Raw genomic sequence first — 23,325 nt, forward strand, 5'->3', positions numbered from 1 at the left:
TCATCAAATCTGAGGCCTAATACAGAAGCCGCTGAAAAAGTTCAAGGAGTTATACCCTTAAAGTTGTAGAAAACTCTAGCGATCAAGATGCAATCAAATTTATTCACCTCACGCACCTGTGACCGGAGATATGGGGCTTTGAAGATCCGGAACATTACCGGTTTTTAACAAATCAGAGGCCTAATTCAGAAGCCGCTGAAAAAGTACAAAAAGTTATACCCTTAAAGTTGCGGAAAGCTCTAGCGATCAAGATGCAATCAAATTTGTTCAATTTGTAATTCTTTGAACTTTTTCAGCGGCTTCTGAATTAGGCCTCAGATTTGATGAATACCGTTAATGTTCCGGATCTTCAAAGCCTCATATCTCCGGTCACAAGTGCGTGCGATGAACAAATTTGATTGCATTTTGATCGCTGGAGTTTTCCGCAACTTTAAAGGTACTGTACTTTTTCAGCGTCTTCTGTATTAGGCCTGAGATTTGATGAATACCGGTAATGTTCCGGATATTCAAAGCCCCATATCTCCGGTCGCAAGTGCGTGCGGTGAACAAATTTGATTGCATTTTATTTCCTAAAAAAATCCGCAACTTTTGGTGTATATATTGTCATACTTTTCCAGCAGCTTCCAATTTATTGCCTTTTTTGTCGGATTTCTTCCACTGTGGAGTGCTTCGATTGGACTGGCATACGTTATCTTCTCTGAATTGTTTCTACCACCACCAAGTTCGTTTTGTCTCGAAATGGGCAAAATAGCGCATGTTATAAGATGCATTTGAGCCTTTTTCCTTAATCCAAACCATGATTCCATAGATTATTTTTAATACAAATTTGACAATATCTTTAGCATCTACCGTATGCGTGAAACAATTTGCTGCATCCACGAAATTATAATTGCTTGCTACTATTATTGCAGTCATTTTGAAAGAATTAATTCGCTTCACCAGCGTTCTCTAATGGCGTTTTCGTTTTTTCTTGGTGCTACACCGGTGTAGTGTAAAAAAAGAGATAGACCGATTACACCCAAGTTTGAATGAGTGTAGCACCGACTACACCGGTGTAGTGCAAAGTCAAAAACGAAAACGCCATAAGGTACAGCGTGTGTTACAAGCTATTGAATTATTAAAGTATGCTCACAGATAATCTGTGGTATGCTGTAATATATCTCAAGCAAAAATGTCTCAATAAGGAAATGAGTGCATTTAAGATTTTATTCCAATTAAATAAATAGCTATTACGTAATTAAGGGTACAACTAATCAAGGGTTACCAAATGGACTGAGAGCAAATTAAGGACATCCCTGCCAAATCTATTCGGAATTTGAGCCTAAATCATTTGTCACTTGAGCCAGAATTCTGAAAAAGTCGAGATTCTGACTTATTTTCCAGCAGTTGATCTGCGACGTTGAATCTTGATCGAGACAAATTTAAATGGTGTAGTGCCAATATTGAACGAAGATAACCACTTTGGCCAAACCTCATATCGAGCTATCCAACAAATTTTGGTTACTTCTGAGTAAAAGAACTTTTGGTTGGAATGAGTCGCAGAGAGTATTCATTAACAAAAACAATCACTGGATTGATCTCGCAAAAATTTTAAAAATGGAGTGAATCGCGAAAAATTTATTTGTCAATCGAAAGAACATGTTTTGCCATTTATTGTTTGAAAACAATTTCTTTTAAATATTGACCATGTTGGCGCTTGAGGTAATCCATTCGACTGGTCCAATTTTTGATGACGAATTTCAAGTGGTATCTGGCTAATTAGTCGAGTAATGTTGGTTTCTGATGCTTAGGAATGTCACCGCCGCTATGTTTTCTTCAATGCGTGCTAGATGTTGTCGATTGTTCGCTAATCATCCAATAACAAGAATTGCAACTTTTACTCTTTGATTGTATGGTGAATAGTGGAGTCAATCGGCCGATTATGTCGACCATATTATGGTCGGAGTGCATGAAACACATTTCTCACAGATCGCTGATTTTCGAAATATAGTTGAATAATTTGAAAATGGTGAGCATACTGTGGTGGCAAACAATACTAAACTACAATAACGTGATAAAAAAAACATCATGTTGAACCACCCTGTATATGGCAAGGTTTGAGACTAAAAATAAGGACATTTGAATTAAAATAAGGACGCTTTCCAAAAACCTCGAAAATAAGGACATGTCCTTTAAAATAAGGACAGTTAGTAACCTTAACTAATCCAACCAATTACACAAGCACAGTGCCGATCCATATCTTTAAACACCCAGTTGTTAAGCAACACTGATCTTACGAACTTTTTTACCCGAAAGTATAAACTTCCATAACACCAATGTTTCAAATTGACAATTCATTCAGATATTAAATGTTCAGCTTATGGGGGTCAAATACTATCAAAATGTTGTCAAAATCTAGATTATACAGGGCAATTCACCAAATTTTAACTCTGCTAAAGAAAACAGTAAAATAGATAGATATTTTGAAATTTTTGTGATGATGTGTGACGACAGGGGGTAGGGGGTTATGTTATTCTACGTAGCTTTTTTAAAGGGGAATAGAACAGAATTTTCAAAAAAATTTGCGGTGACAAGGGGGGGCAGGGTTACCGTCAAGCTACGTAATTACCAGGGGGGTATTCAGAGGTTTGTGACGAAATGCTACGATGGGGGGGGGTGTTAAAAATCACTCAAAAAAAGCTACGTCATTTATGGATGGTCCCTAAGACCCAATGAAATCAATAGCTTCTTTTTTATCGTTTTATGAGGAAGAAAATCAAAAGCCCGAAAACGTTCGATCATTTACATTTCAATTTTCAAGTTCATTGAAATTAAAGAACTGTAACTAGCTGGGCCTCTAAGATCCCTTGTCTTTTTGAGAGGTTGTTCAAACATTTTATCATTCCTCGAAGCTTCCAGCTCCATCGTAGGTTATCAACGTCGTCAAAGAAGGTTTAATTGTGCGTCAGGGAGTCAGAATAAAAAAATCTCAGCATTTTAGAAAATACTTTATAAATTTTTGCCGCATTGATATACCAAGGTATCACTTGCTTGTTTCTGTGGGAATTCGATGTGTAATTGCACTCCTCAACCCGTGACTCCAGAACTAGAGCTGCGAGCCAAATTATAAGCAATAACAGTCAAAATAAGTTAAAGGGTTTCCGACGAATACTCCCTCCCTTACACTAATAAACCCCTCCCTACTGCTGTAGCACTCCAAAATGCGCATGAAGACAACCTTGAACTCGTGCTAATTAAATCTATATCAACTTTTCTATAGGGCTAATAAGATTTGTAAACAAACTTTTGTTTTGCTGATTCCTCTTAATTTGTTATAATTTCAACTGAGAAAACATTTGAAATTGATTCTACCAAGGGTACCCATGTTGACTCATGTGTACTTTTCATGAAATTCTACTCGGCAGCGGAATAATGAGCGAAATAAGTTTGTTTACAAAAATTTCTTTAGCCCTTTTGATAATTCTATTGAAATATTATATATTTTGTGTTTCAAGTGTGTCGAAGCCGACATGTTGCTCATTAGATTCGTGGCAGTCGTTCGTACTGAGACTTGAAAGTTCATCTTCTTTCTTTACCTCCGTGTACAGATGAAACACAGCATATTTAATAAATTTCAATAAACTATTTACTGGAAGGAAACTTTGCTAAAACACAGATAAAACAAACTTTTTTCGATACCGTTCTGCCACCGGGGAGGGGGGGGGGTAACTTTCTGCCGCCTAAGAACTCTTATCCAGATTATGACAGATTCGCTGCTGGAGACAATCAGAGTAGATCCCGGCAGAGCTTATATAAGAAAGGCTAACATAACAGTAAAGGTAACCAAACATGATTGAATATATTTTTGTTTTTAATGTTTATTGTTGCTTTTCTACAATCAACCTGATGCAGTTCCAACATCATTTCCACATATAAAAGATTTCTCACAATATACTTCACCGATTTTGTTAATAAAAACAGCAAAATAAGCTGTTTACTTACAATTGTGCATCCGTGTTGTGATACTGCACACAATCACTCTCAACATTAACGTGTTCTGATTTTATGAGAACACTTCATTTTGCTCATTCAATCGGTCATAGCGTTAAAAGAAACTAAGATGGGTTAATGAAATATAAATCTCGATGTGTTTGTATACACACATTCTAAATACTATCCTCCCCCAACGGAGGCAGATCTGGTGATGATTTCCGCTTGGATTGATCTCCGGTATCCAACTGATTTAGGATTTCATCATCATCGGAAATATCATCTACATCATCTAAGACAGAAAATGGTAGCTTCTTCTCTTCCGAGTTTGTAGGGACTACCAGTTTTTCCTTAGATGCTGTTTCATTGATTTTCTGTGTTTCCGTTGATGGTTCTTGGTCAACTTTATGCTCAACCACTGATTTTGTGGAATCGTTTCCATCAACGGTTGCTTCCTTGTCTTCGTCAGATATTTCTTCCCCTAACAAATCGTTGAAACTCAATTTCACCTGTTCGATTTCATCTTCTTTGTCCGAAGAGAAATCCACAGATGTTTGCTCTTGTGGTGAAATTGGATTATCTTGTGTTTTAATGGGAGAATTCATTGTTGTGTTGTTCATTTCTGTCATTTCAACATCTTCTGGTTGAGGGGATTTCTTTTCAGACATCTCAACATCTTCTGGCGAATCAACGTTTGAAAGGTCTTTCATTTCAGCATCCTGAGGTTCAGCGGTTTCTTCGATTCCCATTGCGTCGTCTGCAGTAGATTGTTGGGTTTCTCCGGATTCCTTTAAAGCTGCTGTTATCTGGTCGTAAGTTTTATTTTCGCTAGTATGCTGGTCACCAACGTTTGTTTCTTCAGGTTCTGTTTGCTCTGAAACCTTTTCAACGTCGCCATTCGGAACTACTTTATCGCACTGAAAGATAACAAGTATTTAAACAAAATATTATTATTAATTAAATTTGTTGTATGATTTGTTTGTTCTATTATTCATCTCAATAATGAAAATATACGAAAACACGATTGATCTAATCAAAATAGACCAGTACACAGCTCGGAATGACACAGAAAAAGACCAGCATGATATTAAACCATTTCAAAAACTCGCTCAAGAATGCTATACATTTTTTTTCCTTTTCTATTTCGACTGTGTAGTCATTTTTTTTAACGTAAGAGAGCTATACAGTACAGATGGGTGGACATGTGTTTTCTTGCCGCGCACCCGGGTTAAGTCCGTAAAGATGGGATGTTTTCGTCCTTCTGAAAAGCAAATGTAGCTGTAACTTTAGGAAACAATAACAACAGAGAATGTAGAACATTTGGAAATCTAATTAGTATTACATTAAATATTGCCATGTTGATTGAATAAATCCGTCAGAATATCCATACCATGGGATAAACCTGAAGCATAAAATATTATTTATTTATAAAACTACGCCTTCGAGCTTGGTCTGAAATCGTTTACGTGATCTGAGAGTGTTCTGTGAATAGTCCCATATGTTGAAATATGTTTTTTTTTTTCAATTCATCAATTGTCGTTTCCGTGGTTCAGTATTTTGCAATGCTATGTCGACATTGTTTTTAGGGTAATGCAACTGGAGCTGTAGAACTGGATTCTCGCTTTCTGTCCGAATCACTCACTACTGTTGCAAACGAGACGGTAAATATTACCCACCAAACCACTGGTCAACTGCAGTGAGTTATGATTCTGACTGTGATATCTAGTGTACGGTTCTGATGTGGGAGCGTGGAGGATTCATGATTGTGGGGAAACAAGCGTTTATATGTTCGCGCTTGAGTACACGTCTATAAATTTTTCATGTTCGCAAGATATCTGGTTTAGATGCGCTTGGATGATCGCGTTTGCGTTTGTATGTCGCAAGTGCTAGCTGTAATTTCGTGTGTATAACCGTGTTACCGTTTGGTTTTCTCGTGTGTTTTAGAACGTTCGCACAGACTGCGATTTTGATGTTTAATTTTGAGTGTACCTTTGAGATGTTAGTAGAGAGTGGGTTCCTCCATATCACTAGAGTTCCGGGCAAAGGCCCTGAAACGTGTTGCCCAGTGTAGTAATCTTTTTGCCTTTTTCAATAGAAAGGTATTGCAATTGCTCTGAAAACCGACTTTTTAACGGAGGCCCGGATGGCCGAGTGACATATACCATTCGATTCAGTTCATCGTGTGTGTGTATGTATGTGTGTATGTGCGTCTGTGTGTGTATGTGACCAAAAATGTCACTCATTTTTCTTAGAGATGACTGAACCGATTTTGACAAACTTACTCTTAAATGAAAGGTGCAACGTTCCCATAGGCTGCTATTGAATTTCTAATGGATCCGACTTCCGGTTCCGGAATTACAGGGTGATGAGTACGAACACGCAGAAAATGTCGATTTTAATAAATTCTGCAATGAATGTATAAAGGTGAAAATTTTTCCAAAATATGACCACAACTGCTTCGATTTGTAGTATTAGGTCACTAACATCCATTCAAAGTCTATTTGGCCACATTGGCCACCATCATCGGTTCCGGAAGCCCCGGCGGAAGTATCCAAATTCAGAATAACAGTCACATCGATTTCTCGGAGATGGCTAGACCGATTCAACCAAACTTAGTCTCAAATGAAAGGTGTTGCGCCCCCGTAAATGGCTATTTAATCTCATCTTGATCCGACTTCCGGTTCCGGAGTTACAGGTTATGGCGTGCGGACCCCATGAAATTTCAGAAATCGAATTCGTATTTTTGATACCAAACATCTTTAAAATGCATGAAACGTCGAGATTTTATGTTATCACGAAAATTTTTTTTTATGAAAATCGACTTTTGGACTTTGCCGATTTCGCACCTTTTTGCCTTTCTCAATAGAAAGGTATTGCAATTGCTTTGAAAACCGACTTTCTAACGGAGGCCCGGAGGGCCGAGTGACATATACCATTCGATTCAGTTCGTCGAGTTCGGCAAATGTCTGTGTGTATGTATGTATGTATGTGTGTATGTGCGTCTGTGTGTGTATGTGACCAAAAATTTGACAAACTTAGTCTCAAATGAAAGGTGCAACGTTCCCATAGGCTGCTATTGAATTTCTGATGGATCCGACTTCCGGTTCCGGAATTACAGGGTGGTGAGCACGATCACGCAGAAAATGTCGATTTTAATAAATTCTGCAATGAATGTATAAAGGTGAATTTTTTTCCAAAATATGACCACAACTGCTTCGATTTGTAGTATTAGGTCACTAACATCCATTCAAAGTCTTTTTGGCCACATTGGCCACCATCATCGGTGCTGGACGCCCCGGCGGAAGTATCCAAATTCAGGATAACAGTCACATCGGTTTCTCGGAGATGGCTAGACCGATTCAACCAAACTTAGTCTCAAATGAAAGGTGTTGCGCCCCCGTAAAAGGCTATTTAATTTCATCCCGATCCGACTTCCGGTTCCGGAGTTACAGGTTGTGGTGTGCGATCACATAGCAAATTGTGATTCAAACCGATACTCCGATGAAAGCAAAAAAGGTAAAAATTTCGCTAAAATGTCTCTCAAACAACTTAAATTTGCTGATTCTGACTGTGATATCTAGTGTACGGTTCTGATGTGGGAGCGTGGAGGATTCATGATTGTGGGGAAACAAGCGTTTATATGTTCGCGCTTGAGTACACGTCTATAAATTTTTCATGTTCGCAAAATATCTGGTTTAGATGCGCTTGGATGATCGCGTTTGCGTTTGTATGTCGCAAGTGCTAGCTGTAATTTCGTGTGTATAACCGTGTTACCGTTTGGTTTTCTCGTGTGTTTTAGAACGTTCGCACAGACTGCGATTTTGATGTTTAATTTTGAGTGTACCTTTGAGATGTTAGTAGAGAGTGGGTTCCTCCATATCACTAGAGTTCCGGGCAAAGGCCCTGAAACGTGTTGCCCAGTGTAGTAATCTTTTTGCCTTTTTCAATAGAAAGGTATTGCAATTGCTCTGAAAACCGACTTTTTAACGGAGGCCCGGATGGCCGAGTGACATATACCATTCGATTCAGTTCATCGTGTGTGTGTATGTATGTGTGTATGTGCGTCTGTGTGTGTATGTGACCAAAAATGTCACTCATTTTTCTTAGAGATGACTGAACCGATTTTGACAAACTTACTCTCAAATGAAAGGTGCAACGTTCCCATAGGCTGCTATTGAATTTCTAATGGATCCGACTTCCGGTTCCGGAATTACAGGGTGATGAGTACGAACACGCAGAAAATGTCGATTTTAATAAATTCTGCAATGAATGTATAAAGGTGAAAATTTTTCCAAAATATGACCACAACTGCTTCGATTTGTAGTATTAGGTCACTAACATCCATTCAAAGTCTATTTGGCCACATTGGCCACCATCATCGGTTCCGGAAGCCCCGGCGGAAGTATCCAAATTCAGAATAACAGTCACATCGATTTCTCGAAGATGGCTAGACCGATTCAACCAAACTTAGTCTCAAATGAAAGGTGTTGCGCCCCCGTAAATAGTTATTTAATCTCATCTTGATCCGACTTCCGGTTCCGGAGTTACAGGTTATGGCGTGCGGACCCCATGAAATTTCAGAAATCGAATTCGTATTTTTGATACCAAACATCTTTAAAATGCATGAAACGTCGAGATTTTATGTTATCACGAAACATTTTTTTTATGAAAATCGACTTTTGGACTTTGCCGATTTCGCACCTTTTTGCCTTTCTCAATAGAAAGGTATTGCAATTGCTTTGAAAACCGACTTTCTAACGGAGGCCCGGAGGGCCGAGTGACATATACCATTCGATTCAGTTCGTCGAGTTCGGCAAATGTCTGTGTGTATGTATGTATGTATGTGTGTATGTGCGTCTGTGTGTGTATGTGACCAAAAATTTGACAAACTTAGTCTCAAATGAAAGGTGCAACGTTCCCATAGGCTGCTATTGAATTTCTGATGGATCCGACTTCCGGTTCCGGAATTACAGGGTGGTGAGCACGATCACGCAGAAAATGTCGATTTTAATAAATTCTGCAATGAATGTATAAAGGTGAAATTTTTTCCAAAATATGACCACAACTGCTTCGATTTGTAGTATTAGGTCACTAACATCCATTCAAAGTCTTTTTGGCCACATTGGCCACCATCATCGGTGCTGGACGCCCCGGTGGAAGTATCCAAATTCAGGATAACAGTCACATCGGTTTCTCGGAGATGGCTAGACCGATTCAACCAAACTTAGTCTCAAATGAAAGGTGTTGCGCCCCCGTAAAAGGCTATTTAATTTCATCTCGATCCGACTTCCGGTTCCGGAGTTACAGGTTGTGGTGTGCGATCACATAGCAAATTGTGATTCAAACCGATACTCCGATGAAAGCAAAAAAGGTAAAAATTTCGCTAAAATGTCTCTCAAACAACTTAAATTTGCTGTTCTAGGTCACCGACGGCCAACCAAACTTTCGTTGACTACATTGACCACCATAGACGGTTCCGGAAGTGCCCGGGACAAGCGGCCATCTTACAAAATTGACGAACTCACATCAGTTTCCCGGAAATGGTTTGGCCGATTTTCACAAACTTAGTCCCAAATGATAGCTATAATATCCCCACATATGTCTATAAAATTTCGTACGAATCGCTTATATGGGTCCGGAAATATAGACTAAACCGTCCGGTCACATATGAAATTCCCATATAAGCCGGAACTCAATATTTTTTTTCAAAGGGGTCCCCATGAAATTTCAGAAATTGAATTCGTATTTTTGATGCCAAACATCTTTAAAATGCATGAAACGTCGAGATTTTATGTTATCTCGAAAATTTTTTTTTTATAAAAATCGACTTTTTGGGACTTTGCCGATTTCGCACCTTTTTTCAGTTCAATATTACCATGGCTGTTTTTTCATTCGCAAAATTTTAGAACTCGAATAATGATTTCTTTTCTTGTATATTTGTCATGTCATGTATCATAATAAAATATAATATATGCATTTGAAAGCTTTTAATGAATATAAACAACGCAAACATTCTCGTGTTCATGATTGAGAAAGGATGAAAACAGGTTTTTTAAGTTGTGTTTACATCAACCACGCGGTTATATCTCTACCTATTACCCACCTCTTGTCTTTTTTCTATCAAAAGTTTTACATAGTACCGATTACTCGGGAACTTATTTTTATTATTTTTTATTTAAAGAATTAGTAGTTATGCGGAGACGTTAAGGGAAGTCAATTGAACATATCAAATGCCGGAGCCAAACGAGCATGATGTCACTTCGGACGTCGTATAACGTTTTTTTAAGTCCACGAGGGGAAGGTATTGGGATTATGATGGTCAATATTTAACTCTTTTCTTGTGCTATCGAGTATGGGTAAACGAAAATAAATATTTTATATTATATATTATATCATAGAAAATTTTATGTCACACCGCAATATGGTCGCATACTATAAAAATACATCATGTTTTGTGAGAACTGGCTCAAAACATTATAGAGCAAGAGTACAAAAAAGGTAGAACTTGAACATTTGAATGGCATGCCAGTGTTTTATTTCTAAAATAAGAGCTAGTTTTCGACTTCCGACTTTCTTAAACTAGAAAATTATATAGCAACTATACCAACAATTTATTCCCGAGATTTTTAATACAGCGATACTAACGGTGCTGTAAGCCTTATTTTGTGGTGTGATTAGGAGACAATTGGGATGATTGGGAGAGAAAGCTTTACTATAGCTCACCCAGTCGCAGTTTTAAATTCAGTGATATTGTTTTTTGTTCCAAGTTGAATCAAGAAAACATGAGATGAATATAGGGTTTAAAATAAATGGTTTCTCGACTTACTGCTGTTATTTGATCGGGTTCCGCGACGTTGGCCTTTACCTCATTTTTATTAGATGATGTTTTTCCATCTTTAACAGCTGCTTGATCTTCATCGTTGGTATTCTTATTATTCGTTTGCATCTCATTTTGGTTTTCCTCATTTTTATGCTGTTTTTCATTAATTTTTCTCTCGCCAACCTTTTCAATTTTGTCGCCAATTATGGCTTTTTTTGGTGGTCTTCCTTTCCGTGGTTTACCGTTCTCTGGTGGTGTTGAAGTCCCATTTTGTGGTTTTGTAGTTTGCGTTTTACTTGTTTTTTCCTCGTAATCGGTATCCTTCTCGTCCTCACTGTCGGCCCTATCACCATCTTCGTCATCGCTGAAGTTTAACTTGTCTACGTATTTGATACTAGGAGAATCGGAAAACTTTACCTTCTTTTTGGCCGAATTGGGACTTTCGATACGTTCTGTGATCAGTATGCTCTTCCGTTTGCCAACTGAACTACCGATATTTGTACTACTATGTTGTAGTTCCACGACGTCCTCATCGTCCAGACCTATAAACTCCTCTTTTTTCTGTTTACGGAGTTGCCGCGTGTTTACGTCATGAGCTATCGTTCTATTCATATAGTTCGAAAGATCGACATGTTCTATTTTCACTAACAGGGGACGCAGTTTTACGTCGAAGATTCTATTGAGAGCAGACACGGACGGAGACACTGGGATAGACTTGCTTGGCGAATATGGTGCACCGAATTTTTTGCGCTGCTGGTTCTGTTTCATCTGCAGCTTCCGTGGAATAGGCAACTTAATGAAAATCTTTTCGTTTTGTTTTGAGGCTAGGGAAAAAGAGAAAACAAAGGAAAATTTAAGACTTAATTCTCAGGTGCTTAAATTTTTGCATTATTTAAAAAAAGCTATGTAGAACCCAAACCCATTAGTACCTCATTTTAAATTTCTTTTAGTAATGTAAACATACATGTACGACAAATCTTAAAATTTAGTACAGGTATTTTTGGGAGCCATTTGGCAACAATCATCGGAAGCGGTGATCCCCTTCTAGAATCCAATAGAATAAAATAGTGCTATGCGTTACGCTAGTTGGTGGATTTTAAAATATGCGCATTACCTAAGTCAAGGAACTGATGCGGTGTAAAACTGCTGAGGATAGGCCGTCGGAAGCGGCACTTCAACATAGAGATTGATTCCGTCTTTTAAACATGAGCAGTTATTTGAATCTGTATGCCAAACAACTCTTGCACGCAAACTTGTGATCTTTTCGCCTGCCCGGTTAACTCAAACATAGGGGTTGATTCCTTCTGTCGAGCATTCTTTGAATCTGTATTAAAATCGAAATGAATGCACAATTTGACAAAAGGTGATCCTTTTTTGCATTGGAAATGTTTCGTACGTAAACGTATAATCTGCCCGATTGCTCGCTTTACTCAAACATGAGGCACTAAATACTTTCGAAAATATTTTCATAACTTACGCTAAATGGTATTTATATCACAGTCAGTCTTGTTCAAAAATTTTTAAAGTGTTGTATTGCACTGTTGGTACTGATTATTTGTCATATGGATACATTTTATAAAATAGTTACCCTTCATTTAAACATGAGTTGTTCTTTTGAGTTTCATTTTTGGAAACATTTGTTGTGATTTGTGATCCACTTTTAAAAGATAAGCATCCAGTTTTTTCGACCAAATTTTGATTCTAGCACTCTTTATGGTACACAAATACTTCATGTAACTGTTTCAAACGTTTTCTATTTCATTTCATTACTTCGCACGTTTCGTCACTCAAAAGAACGCTCAAAACCGAAGAACTCCCCAATCGTAGACAAACTCTCTTCGTGAACTAGCGAAAACAATATCCGATTTTATTTATCTATTGGTGCTCTATATTCAAAGATCACAAAAGGACAGGGAAGCATATGTATTGTGATCATAACAAGCATTTTTTTATTTAGATTTTAGAGGTTTTAACCTTATGAGCATTCGTCTCTTTTTCGGGTTAAAAAAAATTACCAATTAATAGAATATGCTCCCGCAAGTATTGTTGTTGTTATTTGTTATTTATAATCGGACTGTCTCAACAACCTATTTCTGCAACCTATGTGCATTAACTGTACACCTACCGTCTCACCGTTGCACTTGACAGTGTGTGCAGTGCTTTATGGTCACACCTATGACCGCGCACCCGGCTTACCATGAGCGTTTTGGCGGCTCAGAGGCTGTCCTTCCATGTTGCTCAGGGATACATTGCTCCTGTACACATCCATCCATACAGGCAAACATACGGGCTTACATTCATACATACATACTATTTGGCAACCCAACGGGAGTGCCAACCGGCACATTAGGATCGACACCAGTATGATCCTAATTACGGCATACTGGCGGCAGAACACGGATGTGAATAAGGATTTCATCGAAATTATCTACGGACGGCCACGCCATCCCACTACCCTAGTAAGGATGGGTGAAACTTCCCCGAAACGGCGAGTGGGCTAATGGTACTGGCTGCCCCCCGTCCCAGTAAAACTTTGGTAGGTCTCCAAGAACGTTCGAAACCCGCCACCTTAGCTGGTGCAAGTAGGCTCAGTTGAAGGCTCCTGACTAGCGCCGATCCGGCTCTAAACGCGGTACCCCATGAAGGACCGCGTCAACCCTTGCATGCGACCTCGGTATTCTCGTTCTGTAAAAAGAATAAGGGAAACGCCAGGAGAGGAGGAGGAACCGAAGAAGCCCAGGAAGGTCGGGGAAGGACAGCGAACAAGCCGACAATCGCAGAGTGAATGGCGAACCGCAGAAGAGAGGAGGAAAAAACAGAAAAAAGGAGGAAAAGAAGAAAGAAGACCTTCGGCCACGCCAGCAGAAACAGAGAGGAGACGCTCTAGTCGTCAAAGTAAACGAAGGCGTGACGTACGCTGCGATCTTCAAAAGGGTGAGAGAGGATCCCAAGTTGAAGGAGCTGGGGGAGAACGCTATAAGAACCAGGCGTACTCAGAAAGGCGAAATGCTGTTCGAGCTGAAGAAAGATCCATTGATCATGAGCTCGGCCTACCGGGAACTCGTGGCAGAAGCGGTGGGAAGAGAAACGAATGTGAGAGCATTAGTTCAGGAAGCAGTGGTCGAGTGCAGGAATCTGGACGAGATCACAACGGAAGACGAAGTGAGAAGCGCGCTAATAGAGCAAGGAAACCTGGAGAGGGAGCAGATATCAATAAGATTGAGGAAGGCGTACAGTGGCACACAGACAGCAGTGATACGCTTATCGCCAACCGAAACCAACAAACTTATGTCGACCGGTAAGATCAAAATCGGGTTCGTATTGATTCGTAGAGCCAATAAACAAATGGAGAGGTGTTTCAGGTGCCTGGGTTTCGGCCATCAGGCAAGAAACTGCAGAGGCCCGGACAGATCTGATCTGTGCAGAAAATGTGGGGAGAAGGGACACATTGCTAGAGACTGCACAAAGCAACCAAAGTGCTTGTTCTGCACAAATGAGGGCGGAAAAGACCACATGACGGGAGGCTTCTTATGTCCAGAGTACAAAAAGGCGAAGGCAGGCCAATAATGATGGAGATTACCCAGCTCAATCTCAATCATTGTGACATTGCACAGCAACTGTTGTGGCAGTCAACAACAGAAATGAAGTGCGACGTTGCAATTATTGCAGAGCCGTATCGTGTGTCTCCCGATAACGGTAACTGGGTGGTGGATAGTGCAGGGATGGCGGCAATCCAAGTGATAGGCGGTTTCCCTGTTCAAGAAGTAGTGGATAGCACACACGAAGGTTTCGTGATCGCCAAGATAAACGGCGTATTCGTGTGTAGCTGTTATGGACACTAGAGTAATACAGCTGGACGCATTAACCGACTCGTTAGTCGGGCGAACGCCGGATGTTATAGGAGGAGATCTCAACGCTTGGGCCGTGGAGTGGGGTTGCAGGCTGACCAACGCACGAGGTTACAGCTTATTGGAAGCACTGGCGAAGCTGGACGTAAAGCTGTGCAACGAAGGTTCCGCTAGTACATTCCGTAAAGACGATCAGAAATCCATCATCGACGTAAAATTCTGCAGCGCGTCGCTGATGGATGACATGAATTGGCGAGTTAGTGAGCAGTACACACATAGTGATCACCAAGCCATTGGTCGGCGAAATCGTACGGTGACGCCGAGAGTGAGGACTGGCGAGCGGAAGTGGAAAATAAAGGAATTCGACAAGGACCTTTTTGTGGAAGCACTTCGTGCTGACAGCGTCACTCCAATTCCGAGTGCCGATGAGCTGTCGGAAACAATAGCTAGGGCATGCGATACAACAATGCCGAGGAAAATGGAGCCGAGGAACTACCGGCGTCCGGCGTACTGGTGGAACAAAAGGCTAAGCATCCTCCGGGCTACTTGCCTGAAAGCCAGAAGACGCGTTCAGAGAGCAAAATCTGAGGCAGTCAGAGAAGAGTGTAAGGGAACATTCCAGGCGGTCAGGGCCGCTTTTAAACGTGAGATAGTGCTAGGCAAGTCCACCTGCTACAAGGAGCTGTGCAGAGAAGTAGACGCTAACCCCTGGGGCAATGCTTACCGTGTCGTTATGGCCAGGATTAAGGGTCCAATGACGCCAGTCGAAATGTGCGGCGACAAGCTGATAATTATCGTGGAGGACCTTTTCCCAAAGCACGACCCAACCGCATGGCCGCCTACACCGTACGCTGTTTCATATCGGCCTATATACCTGCTGGATACTCTCGGTAAACTCCTGGAAAGAGTCATCCTCAACAGGCTGACGACCTACGCTGAAAGTGAGAACGGACTATCGCAGAGACAGTTCGGGTTCCGGAAAGGAATATCGACGGTGGACGCCATCCGCATAGTCATCGCGAACGCGGAGAAATCATTGAAGCAAAAGAGAAAGGGTAATCGCTACTGCGCCGTGGTAACGATAGACGAGAAGAACGCGTTCAACAGTGTTAGCTGGAGAGCCATCGCCGTAGCGCTGCATAGAATGCGGGTTCCGGACTATCTGTGCAAGGTTCTGAAAAGTTACTTTCAGAACCGAGTACTGGTCTACGAAACGAACACGGGGCAGAGGTCGATTAGGGTAGCGGCGGGAGTACCTCAGGGCTCCATACTCCATACAGAGTTAAAAATATTCATATTCATTGAATGAAAATTGATCATATTCAGCCGCATTCATTTTCAATATTCAGTGACGTAGCTGAAAACGTCAAACGAACAAACCGCCCATTCATCCATGCAAATTTTCATTCGTCTCCGATTATTACACGAAGCGACTGAGCAGCAACGAATCAAACGCACCAAAGTAGGCCCTGGCACAATGTAAGCGATGATGATTGTTGTTTCATATGCTTTACCGGCATTTGACAATTTTCCTAGATAATTAGTGAAATGAATGTATTGTACGATATTCAACTGAATGAATACCATGGATATTTGAACGAATATTTTTTCTATTCACCGCGAGTGGCATCAGGTTCATTTTCAGCCGTCAAAAACAGCTTCGATTATTTTTAACTCTGGTCACGAGTGCGTACAGAACGATATCGTCGGAGGCGGTATGCGTAATTGCCGGGATGATTCCCATCTGCATCACTCTGGATGAGGACGTAGAATGCTACCAGCGGAGAAATGAACGTAATGCAAAGAGACTGGTTCGAGTAGACTCGTTGGCTAAGTGGCAGCAATAGTGGGATAACACGGAAAAAGGAAGGTGAACCCACCGACTCATCCCAAATGTGTCTACTTGGGTACATAGGAATCATGGAGAGGTGAACTTCCATCTGACGCAGTTTTTGTCCGGGCATGGATGCTTCCGGAAATACCTACATCGGTTTGGACGCGCTTCGTCATCCCTTTGCCCGGAGTGTGTGAACGTGCAAGAGGCACCGGAACACGTGGTCTTCGAATGCCCCAGATTCGAAGAAATCCGAAGGGGTATGCCTGATATGACAGTGGACAATATCGTCGAAGAGATGTGCCGCGACGAGCATATCTGGGACGCTGTCAACAGAGTGGTAACGAGTATACTCTCCGAGCTGCAAAGGAAGTGGCGAAGGGACCAACAAAGTAACGACATTGGTTAGAACGCCGCAGTGGAACCACAAATAGGGTTTTCGGGAGAAATTCCGCCGCCGGAAAACTCACCGACGTATAGACTGGGTCCACCGCCGGGGACCAGTTGAGTAGTACGCAATGTAACACCGGGCTCGGGTCGTCGAGGCGCCAGCGAACCGGACGTCAGGCTTCACCGGAATCGCCGGACCGACCTCGACACTCTACCGGGTAGCTCGTGAGTAGGCTAGATCCACCGTCGGGGATTAGACCGAGTAGACCGTGTCGAATAGCCAGAAGTGGGTCGTTGGGGCGCCAGTGAACCTGAAGCTACGCTCCACCCGGAATCGCTGGATAGACCTCAGCATCTGCTGGCTGGCCGTTGAGTAGCCTAGGTCCACCGCCGGGGACTAGACCGAGTAGACGAGGCGGGGAGCTTAATGGCTCACAGAAACGTACATCTGTATCGGGAGCGGTCTGCCGCCGGAGAATTCACGATAGGGTAGATTCGGCGTCGTGGACTACCCGACAGAATCGTGTCGAAAAGGGGAGCTAATTGGCTCACGAAACAAACACCGGTAACGAAAGAAATTCCGTTGTCGGGGAACTCTCAATCGGAGTAGGATAAGCGGAAAAGCTGTAAGATTTCAGTAGAGCTGAATGGCTCAAGAAAGCGGGTATCGGTGTCGGGGGAAATTCCTCCGTCGGGGAACTATCGGTCGGAGTAGGATGAGTTCACCGTTGAGCACTATCCAAGCGGATCGTGATAAGGCCGGGAGCTGAATGACTCACGGAAACATGAGCTGAATGGCTCAGGGAATCAGCACCTAAACGGCTCACCACAGGGACGAGAAATAAACGGCGACGCAATGGATCGAGACAAGAAGCAGGAGAGGAATCGAGAGTTAAATCAAAGCTCACAGGTCGTGCCACTCCATGAACCAAGCGAGGCTCCGAGATAGAGCAGCAGAAAGAGGTGCGACGAAAGCGCAACGAACCCCCCACGAAGTAATACGATGACGTAGTTTCGAGGGGAAGAAGGGCGTAAAAAGTAAGGAATGTTTTAGTGGTTAAGCACGAACGTGAGTCGTGAGTCCCACACAGTGCCAATACACTACAGGCCAGGCTTTTGAAGCTTTTTTAACCTTACTATAAAAAACATGCTATTTGGCACAAGTTTAGAGCGCGTAATGTCGTGTCATCTAGTCTGTCATCCTATGGAAAATCATCCTACCATCGCCTTGGGGTTAACATCATATCGGCAAATTTCGCTTTGAATCCGCTTTTGTTTCTTCCGAATCTTTTTTTGTCTCCTAGGTCTGAAGCGGATCAATCGACTATTAATTGAAACGGTAAACATACTAGCAGTATTAGTCCTTACTCGCGCATACTATTCCTAAAACTATGCTGTTTTATCTTTATCTTATAACAGAATTCGATTATCCCTGTTCTAGTCAATATACGTAGTCATTACATTATGGACCAGGCAAACCCCCGATTTTTTTCTTTTATTATCCTGAGTAGCTAGACGAGTGAAGGTAGTTTAAGGTTTCACAAAAAGAATCTCTGTCCATAAAGGACATAAGAAATATTTATCCACTATTCACTAATGTTTGCTCGAACCGACCATGCCAGTCGAAGGCCACAGGCCCAGCGCCGTCTCGTACAGTTCCTGAAATTAGTTGTTTGTTCGAGGGGCAAGCACTAGCAGGTTTGGGTGCGTCGTATTGAAAATACCCACATATTTCGAATATAATCAAAGTAAATAATGAAAGTATTTAAAATTACTTCTGATGAACTTAATAAGGTACTTAATGTAATTATTGTCGATGTGTGAGTACTTAAAATATTTAAAGTACGTATTGACGGTAAGTAATGGAATAAAATCAAGTTTGTCATAAAATGCAGCATTGGAGTAAATATCAAGCTTGCTTTTTGTCTCTTTTTACGCGGATAATTTGTGATAACGTAATTTTTTATAGTTCGAGAAGATTTATGGCATTTTAGTGTTTGACAGCACACTACACTGCTATAGCCAGTGCAGTAAAATTTCATTTCATTCAATCGAAACTGAATGAACGCATTCAATCAGTCGTCTACGGTAGCATTCATGTTCATTTAAAGCATCAGTTGCTGTTGATCTGAAGCTCGGTTCATGGCTCTTCACTCACCATCGCTTTCAAATGAGTCGCCATTCATAGTCAACCTCCTTCATTTGGTCCTCTCAAATGAATAGATCCGCTTTCAATTTACCCAGTGAGCACCAGTCAAATGAGATCCGGGTAAGCCTAAGACAAGAAGAGACAACTGGCGTGGAATTTTTGGTTATCTTGCCTTTCATGTGCCAGATGACAGATGAGTGTATGCAGCTAGCGGTTGGCAGTGCTGCCAATTTCTTTGCCATATTTAGATATGTTGCTATAATACACATAATAAATTAATATAATTATAATATTATATAATTATATATAATTAATAGACAAACATATGATTACGGCCTAAAAGCCAACTGTCAAAATCCACTTTGAATGGAAATACCGGGCAAACTGTTACGCGCTAATCACAGATGTTAATAGTAAACGAAAGAGAAAAGTTTTCTCTTTCATAAACTGTTGTAAACTGTGTTCGGCTAGTAACGGTTTGTCCGGAATTTTCATCCAAAGTGGATTTTGACAGTTGGCTTTTAGGCCGTAATCATATGTTTGTCGAGTAATGACCGTTTTATTAACTAACATTTCGCCAAAATTTATCTGGTAATAATCAATCCAACATTTTTATCACATACTACATGTTTCTAGCAAATTTGGCCAGCATAACAGCCTATTCATCAGAATAAAATTTGCAACATAAATATAATAGAGATGAATGTGCTACCAAATCCGTTTTTCATTGCAACCAGTTCCAACAAGCTGTTATTACTAGATTCATTATTTTACGTTTGAAATCTGCGAATTTAAGAAATTTTGAAAAAGAAAAATTTTAGCCGCAGTATGCTGTCATAATTGCTAAATCAAATATGTAATTCAGCTATTTTCTTTGCATCTCTACTAATATTATCCAGTACACAATTCCGATGACATGGTAAAAGGGCAAAACACTTCCACACTGGTTCTATAGGAACACATTACGAGCACAGTCTACATACACGAGAATAGTCGATGTTCTCTTTCAGAAAGAATTCGAAAAGATTTTGCTCGATATGAATTTATTCTATTCTATTCTATTCTAACCCTTACACAGCCAGTATTGAAAAGCATCATGGAAAACACCGCTGTTATTCTTTAGTCTTTTTCTTGTCAACATTAATATTTGAAGCATATTATGTGTAATATGTCGCAAATATTAAAACGACCAGGCCTACTGTGCAGAGTTGGGTTAAAAGGTGTTTCCAAACTATACGGCAATTAATTTATTCATTTAATGAATAATTTAACTAACGAATCGTTTTGAATCTTGAATAAGGAAGAAACGAGGACAACCGTACCGACCGTTTCAGTTTATAGGGGATTGGGATATATCGTTGGGAGTGACTCTGCTAAAATGGTTAATGTCACTCCTTTGGTCCTTGGGGATGGGGCAGAGGGATTTACTCCTTGCCCTGGCTAATAAGCCTAGGTTAAAGCGCCTTTACTCGCTCTGCATGCCGGTCCATTTTGTTTCTTTTCAATCAAACACAAATATTGAGGCTAGAGCGACTAAAAAATAGAATAATGCTAATCGCATTATTCTATGCTCCAGTCGCTGCAATCTCATCATCTGCGTTTGACTGGAAAAAAAGAAAATGTAACAGATACATTTCATCTAATTTCATGCTATAAGCACCACAATAGCTGTCTGTGAAGCAAAGAATCAATTACTTGACAACGGTGTTCATTTTTAAAATGCTTTCCCTGGGTTAGTGGTAGGCAACCTTCACTAAAGGAGTCTGATGTCGATGGTACAACTCGACCGGATTCACTGCCACTAGGTACGCCACTTCTCACTCTAGCAGGTGGTAGTACCGATGTCTTGGCCAGGTGGGAGGAATCCTACATAGTATCATCGGAAACGAAAGCCATTATATTCAACTCCCTATTCCATCAAGTATGCTTCCGGAATGGAAACATTCTTGATGGACCCAAGTTGTTGGCGGATCATTGAAGGAAAGGTCATATCTGCAAACAAAACCAGTCCGTTGTTTTGTTAACTTGTATCACCCTTCTCCTCTACAAACTCCTCCCACGAACAGGGAAGTACCAGCAAACCTCACTGAAGCACTGACATGAAACCCCTGTTTCTGATTACCACTATGGCTATGAACCAAATAGAACCATCCAAGACAATAAACAACAACAAAAACGAAAGTCCAGAAAACCTCCCACGGCATGACAGCAGGAATCCAATGGATCGATCCCCGGTTCCAGTCGCTTGATGCCACACGGTATCTAGGCTGACCTGATCCAGAACAAAAGTGTTATCAACCTACTAGTGGCCGCCTCTATTCCCTCGCCAAGTGTCCAATGAAATAACTGAACAATATAATTTCAAGAACAACCACTAAAAAGATAGAAGATATAACCAGAAAGGGCTCACCAGTAATAAAGGTCCAAATTATTTCACTCCGCTTCCATCACTTGGGACTGCACTATTCCAGTAGCGAAGAGCCCTTCTCCTCTTACTCCTAATTTCCTCAGTCGTCACCGAAAGTTATTTTTACTTTTACCACAAATCATTTTTCCCGATCTTTAAAATTTTCACCGGAAAAACAAATTAACGACAACGACAAATTTTCGCACCCGATGCACATGGTTGAAAGATTTTGCTCGATATGAATGCTATAAAAGGTCATATCGATGGTGGGTTTATTGATTTTAAGTAACCAAACGTCGCCATATTGGATTGATTGCAAGTTATCCTTAATCATTAGTTTCCATCATCTACTGACAGCCTTGCAAAAGCGATATAGATATATATTGATTATGGTTTTCGCTTTGGTGGTTACCGCCATCTTTGTTTTCAAAATGGCCTAAATTAATAAATTCCGGTATTTTATGACTACTTTAAATGATACCCATATTGATAGTTGTTTTCACTGTTTCTTGGTAGCCAAAGGCCGCCATCTTGGATTTAAAAATGGCCCCCCTCCTTTTAAATGGTATCCATGTTTCCCTCATCTCTGATTTTAAAATTACTTTAACCATCGAGCTTCAGCTTGACCTTGTGCGACCACCCCTAGCTGCTACTCCGTTATTGATCTGGATTACAAGGGAATCAGTAGATAATTATGCTTGGGATTAGGGAAATATCTTTCAATGTGCAACTCCTGGTAAAGTGTTTATTGATCAAAACCGGCCCCGGCCAGGCCCGAACGTAGATCGCGGAAGGAACGTAAGTCCGATACTTGCTTTTGCTAGAGGCCGTATATACTACTGCGATACTAGGTGAGTATCACGGGAGGAGGATATTTGTTAGTAACGCGATATCGACCCATCAACTCATGGACCAACGGCTTTACTTCGCTTCCAAAGGACGATTTTTCACCTCACCTGGGTGACTGTCACGCTAACCACTCAACCAACTGCGCCTTCATTTAAAATGACTTTAACCATCGATTTCCGTTATCTATCATCTTGGACCTTTAACGAGTTCGACCGTTTACTCCTAAGACAAGGCAAGGCAACATGTAATACGATTTCTGTATATTTCTGCATAGGCTGTTATGCTGACCAAATTTGTTAGAAACATGTAGTATGTGATAAAAATGTTGGATTGATTAGTTCCAGCTACATTTTGCAGAAATGCGAGTTAATAAAACGGTCATTATTATGTGTATTATAAGTTAACTGACATCCCTATCTCTACATACAGAGTTTGACAATAGGCAACATCGTTTTTCCACCGATCGATGGGGGTCAGTTTGACAACGTCAGAATCGCTTAAAATGTCACCAACAAACGGCCGTAGCAGCAAATAAAAGAAAAAATGACACTTTCTCTAATGTAATGCAAGCTAATGTACTTCTTGTTCTTAGAACTTAGTTCATGTTAATTAAACGCAAATTTTGCTTCTAAACAACGTCCTTATGTTGGCTACGATGCACACTCTTGGTATTATAGCAACATATTTAGATATGATAAAGAAATTAGCTGCACTGCCAACCTCGCTAGCTGCGTACAGTCATATGTCAACAATTATTCAGCAGCGTACAAGAAAGCGAAGACTACATATTAAGAAGACTGATATCTCTTTCCTTCTCCCATACAAACGAGAAGCGACAGAGGTTACAGTGCCTCTATTGGAAGAAGGTAGGAAGCTTAATGTAAAAATGTATATGTGTGTGTGCATCACTATGGAAAGTACCACCTTTACCCGCAAATGGCGTTGCTGTTACCACGGCTTACATATACTAGGCTAGCTCGTTAGAGTGTAAACATTTGACGAGAGCGCGTCATAGAAATCGTCGGCGAAAACAATTACATGAAATTCATATATTGTTTG

General features: G+C 40.8%; 2 protein-coding genes across 3 annotated transcripts in view; one reads left to right on the forward strand and one right to left on the reverse strand.

The window, feature by feature from the left end:
* The window catches only part of LOC131696298 (uncharacterized), a 357,871-nt gene that overhangs the window by 320,098 nt on the left and 14,448 nt on the right, over window positions 1–23,325 (forward strand). The gene's annotated exons all lie outside the window — the stretch shown is intronic.
* LOC131696287 (uncharacterized) overlaps window positions 3,838–23,325 on the reverse strand; it is a 31,897-nt gene continuing 12,409 nt past the window's right edge. Inside the window, exons 3-4 of one of the 2 annotated variants that reach the window (XM_058984841.1) lie at window positions 10,835–11,613; window positions 3,838–4,886 (exon numbers count right to left, since the gene is read on the reverse strand). In XM_058984841.1, coding sequence (XP_058840824.1) covers window positions 4,146–4,886; window positions 10,835–11,613 — 1,520 coding nt within the window. In that variant the 3' untranslated portion in view covers window positions 3,838–4,145. Of the gene's footprint in view, window positions 4,887–10,795; window positions 11,614–23,325 lie in introns of both variants that reach the window. The other variant, XM_058984836.1, reaches the window with a different exon arrangement.

Source organism: Topomyia yanbarensis, chromosome 1 (assembly GCF_030247195.1).
Source record: "Topomyia yanbarensis strain Yona2022 chromosome 1, ASM3024719v1, whole genome shotgun sequence".
Classification (NCBI taxonomy): domain Eukaryota; kingdom Metazoa; phylum Arthropoda; class Insecta; order Diptera; family Culicidae; genus Topomyia; species Topomyia yanbarensis.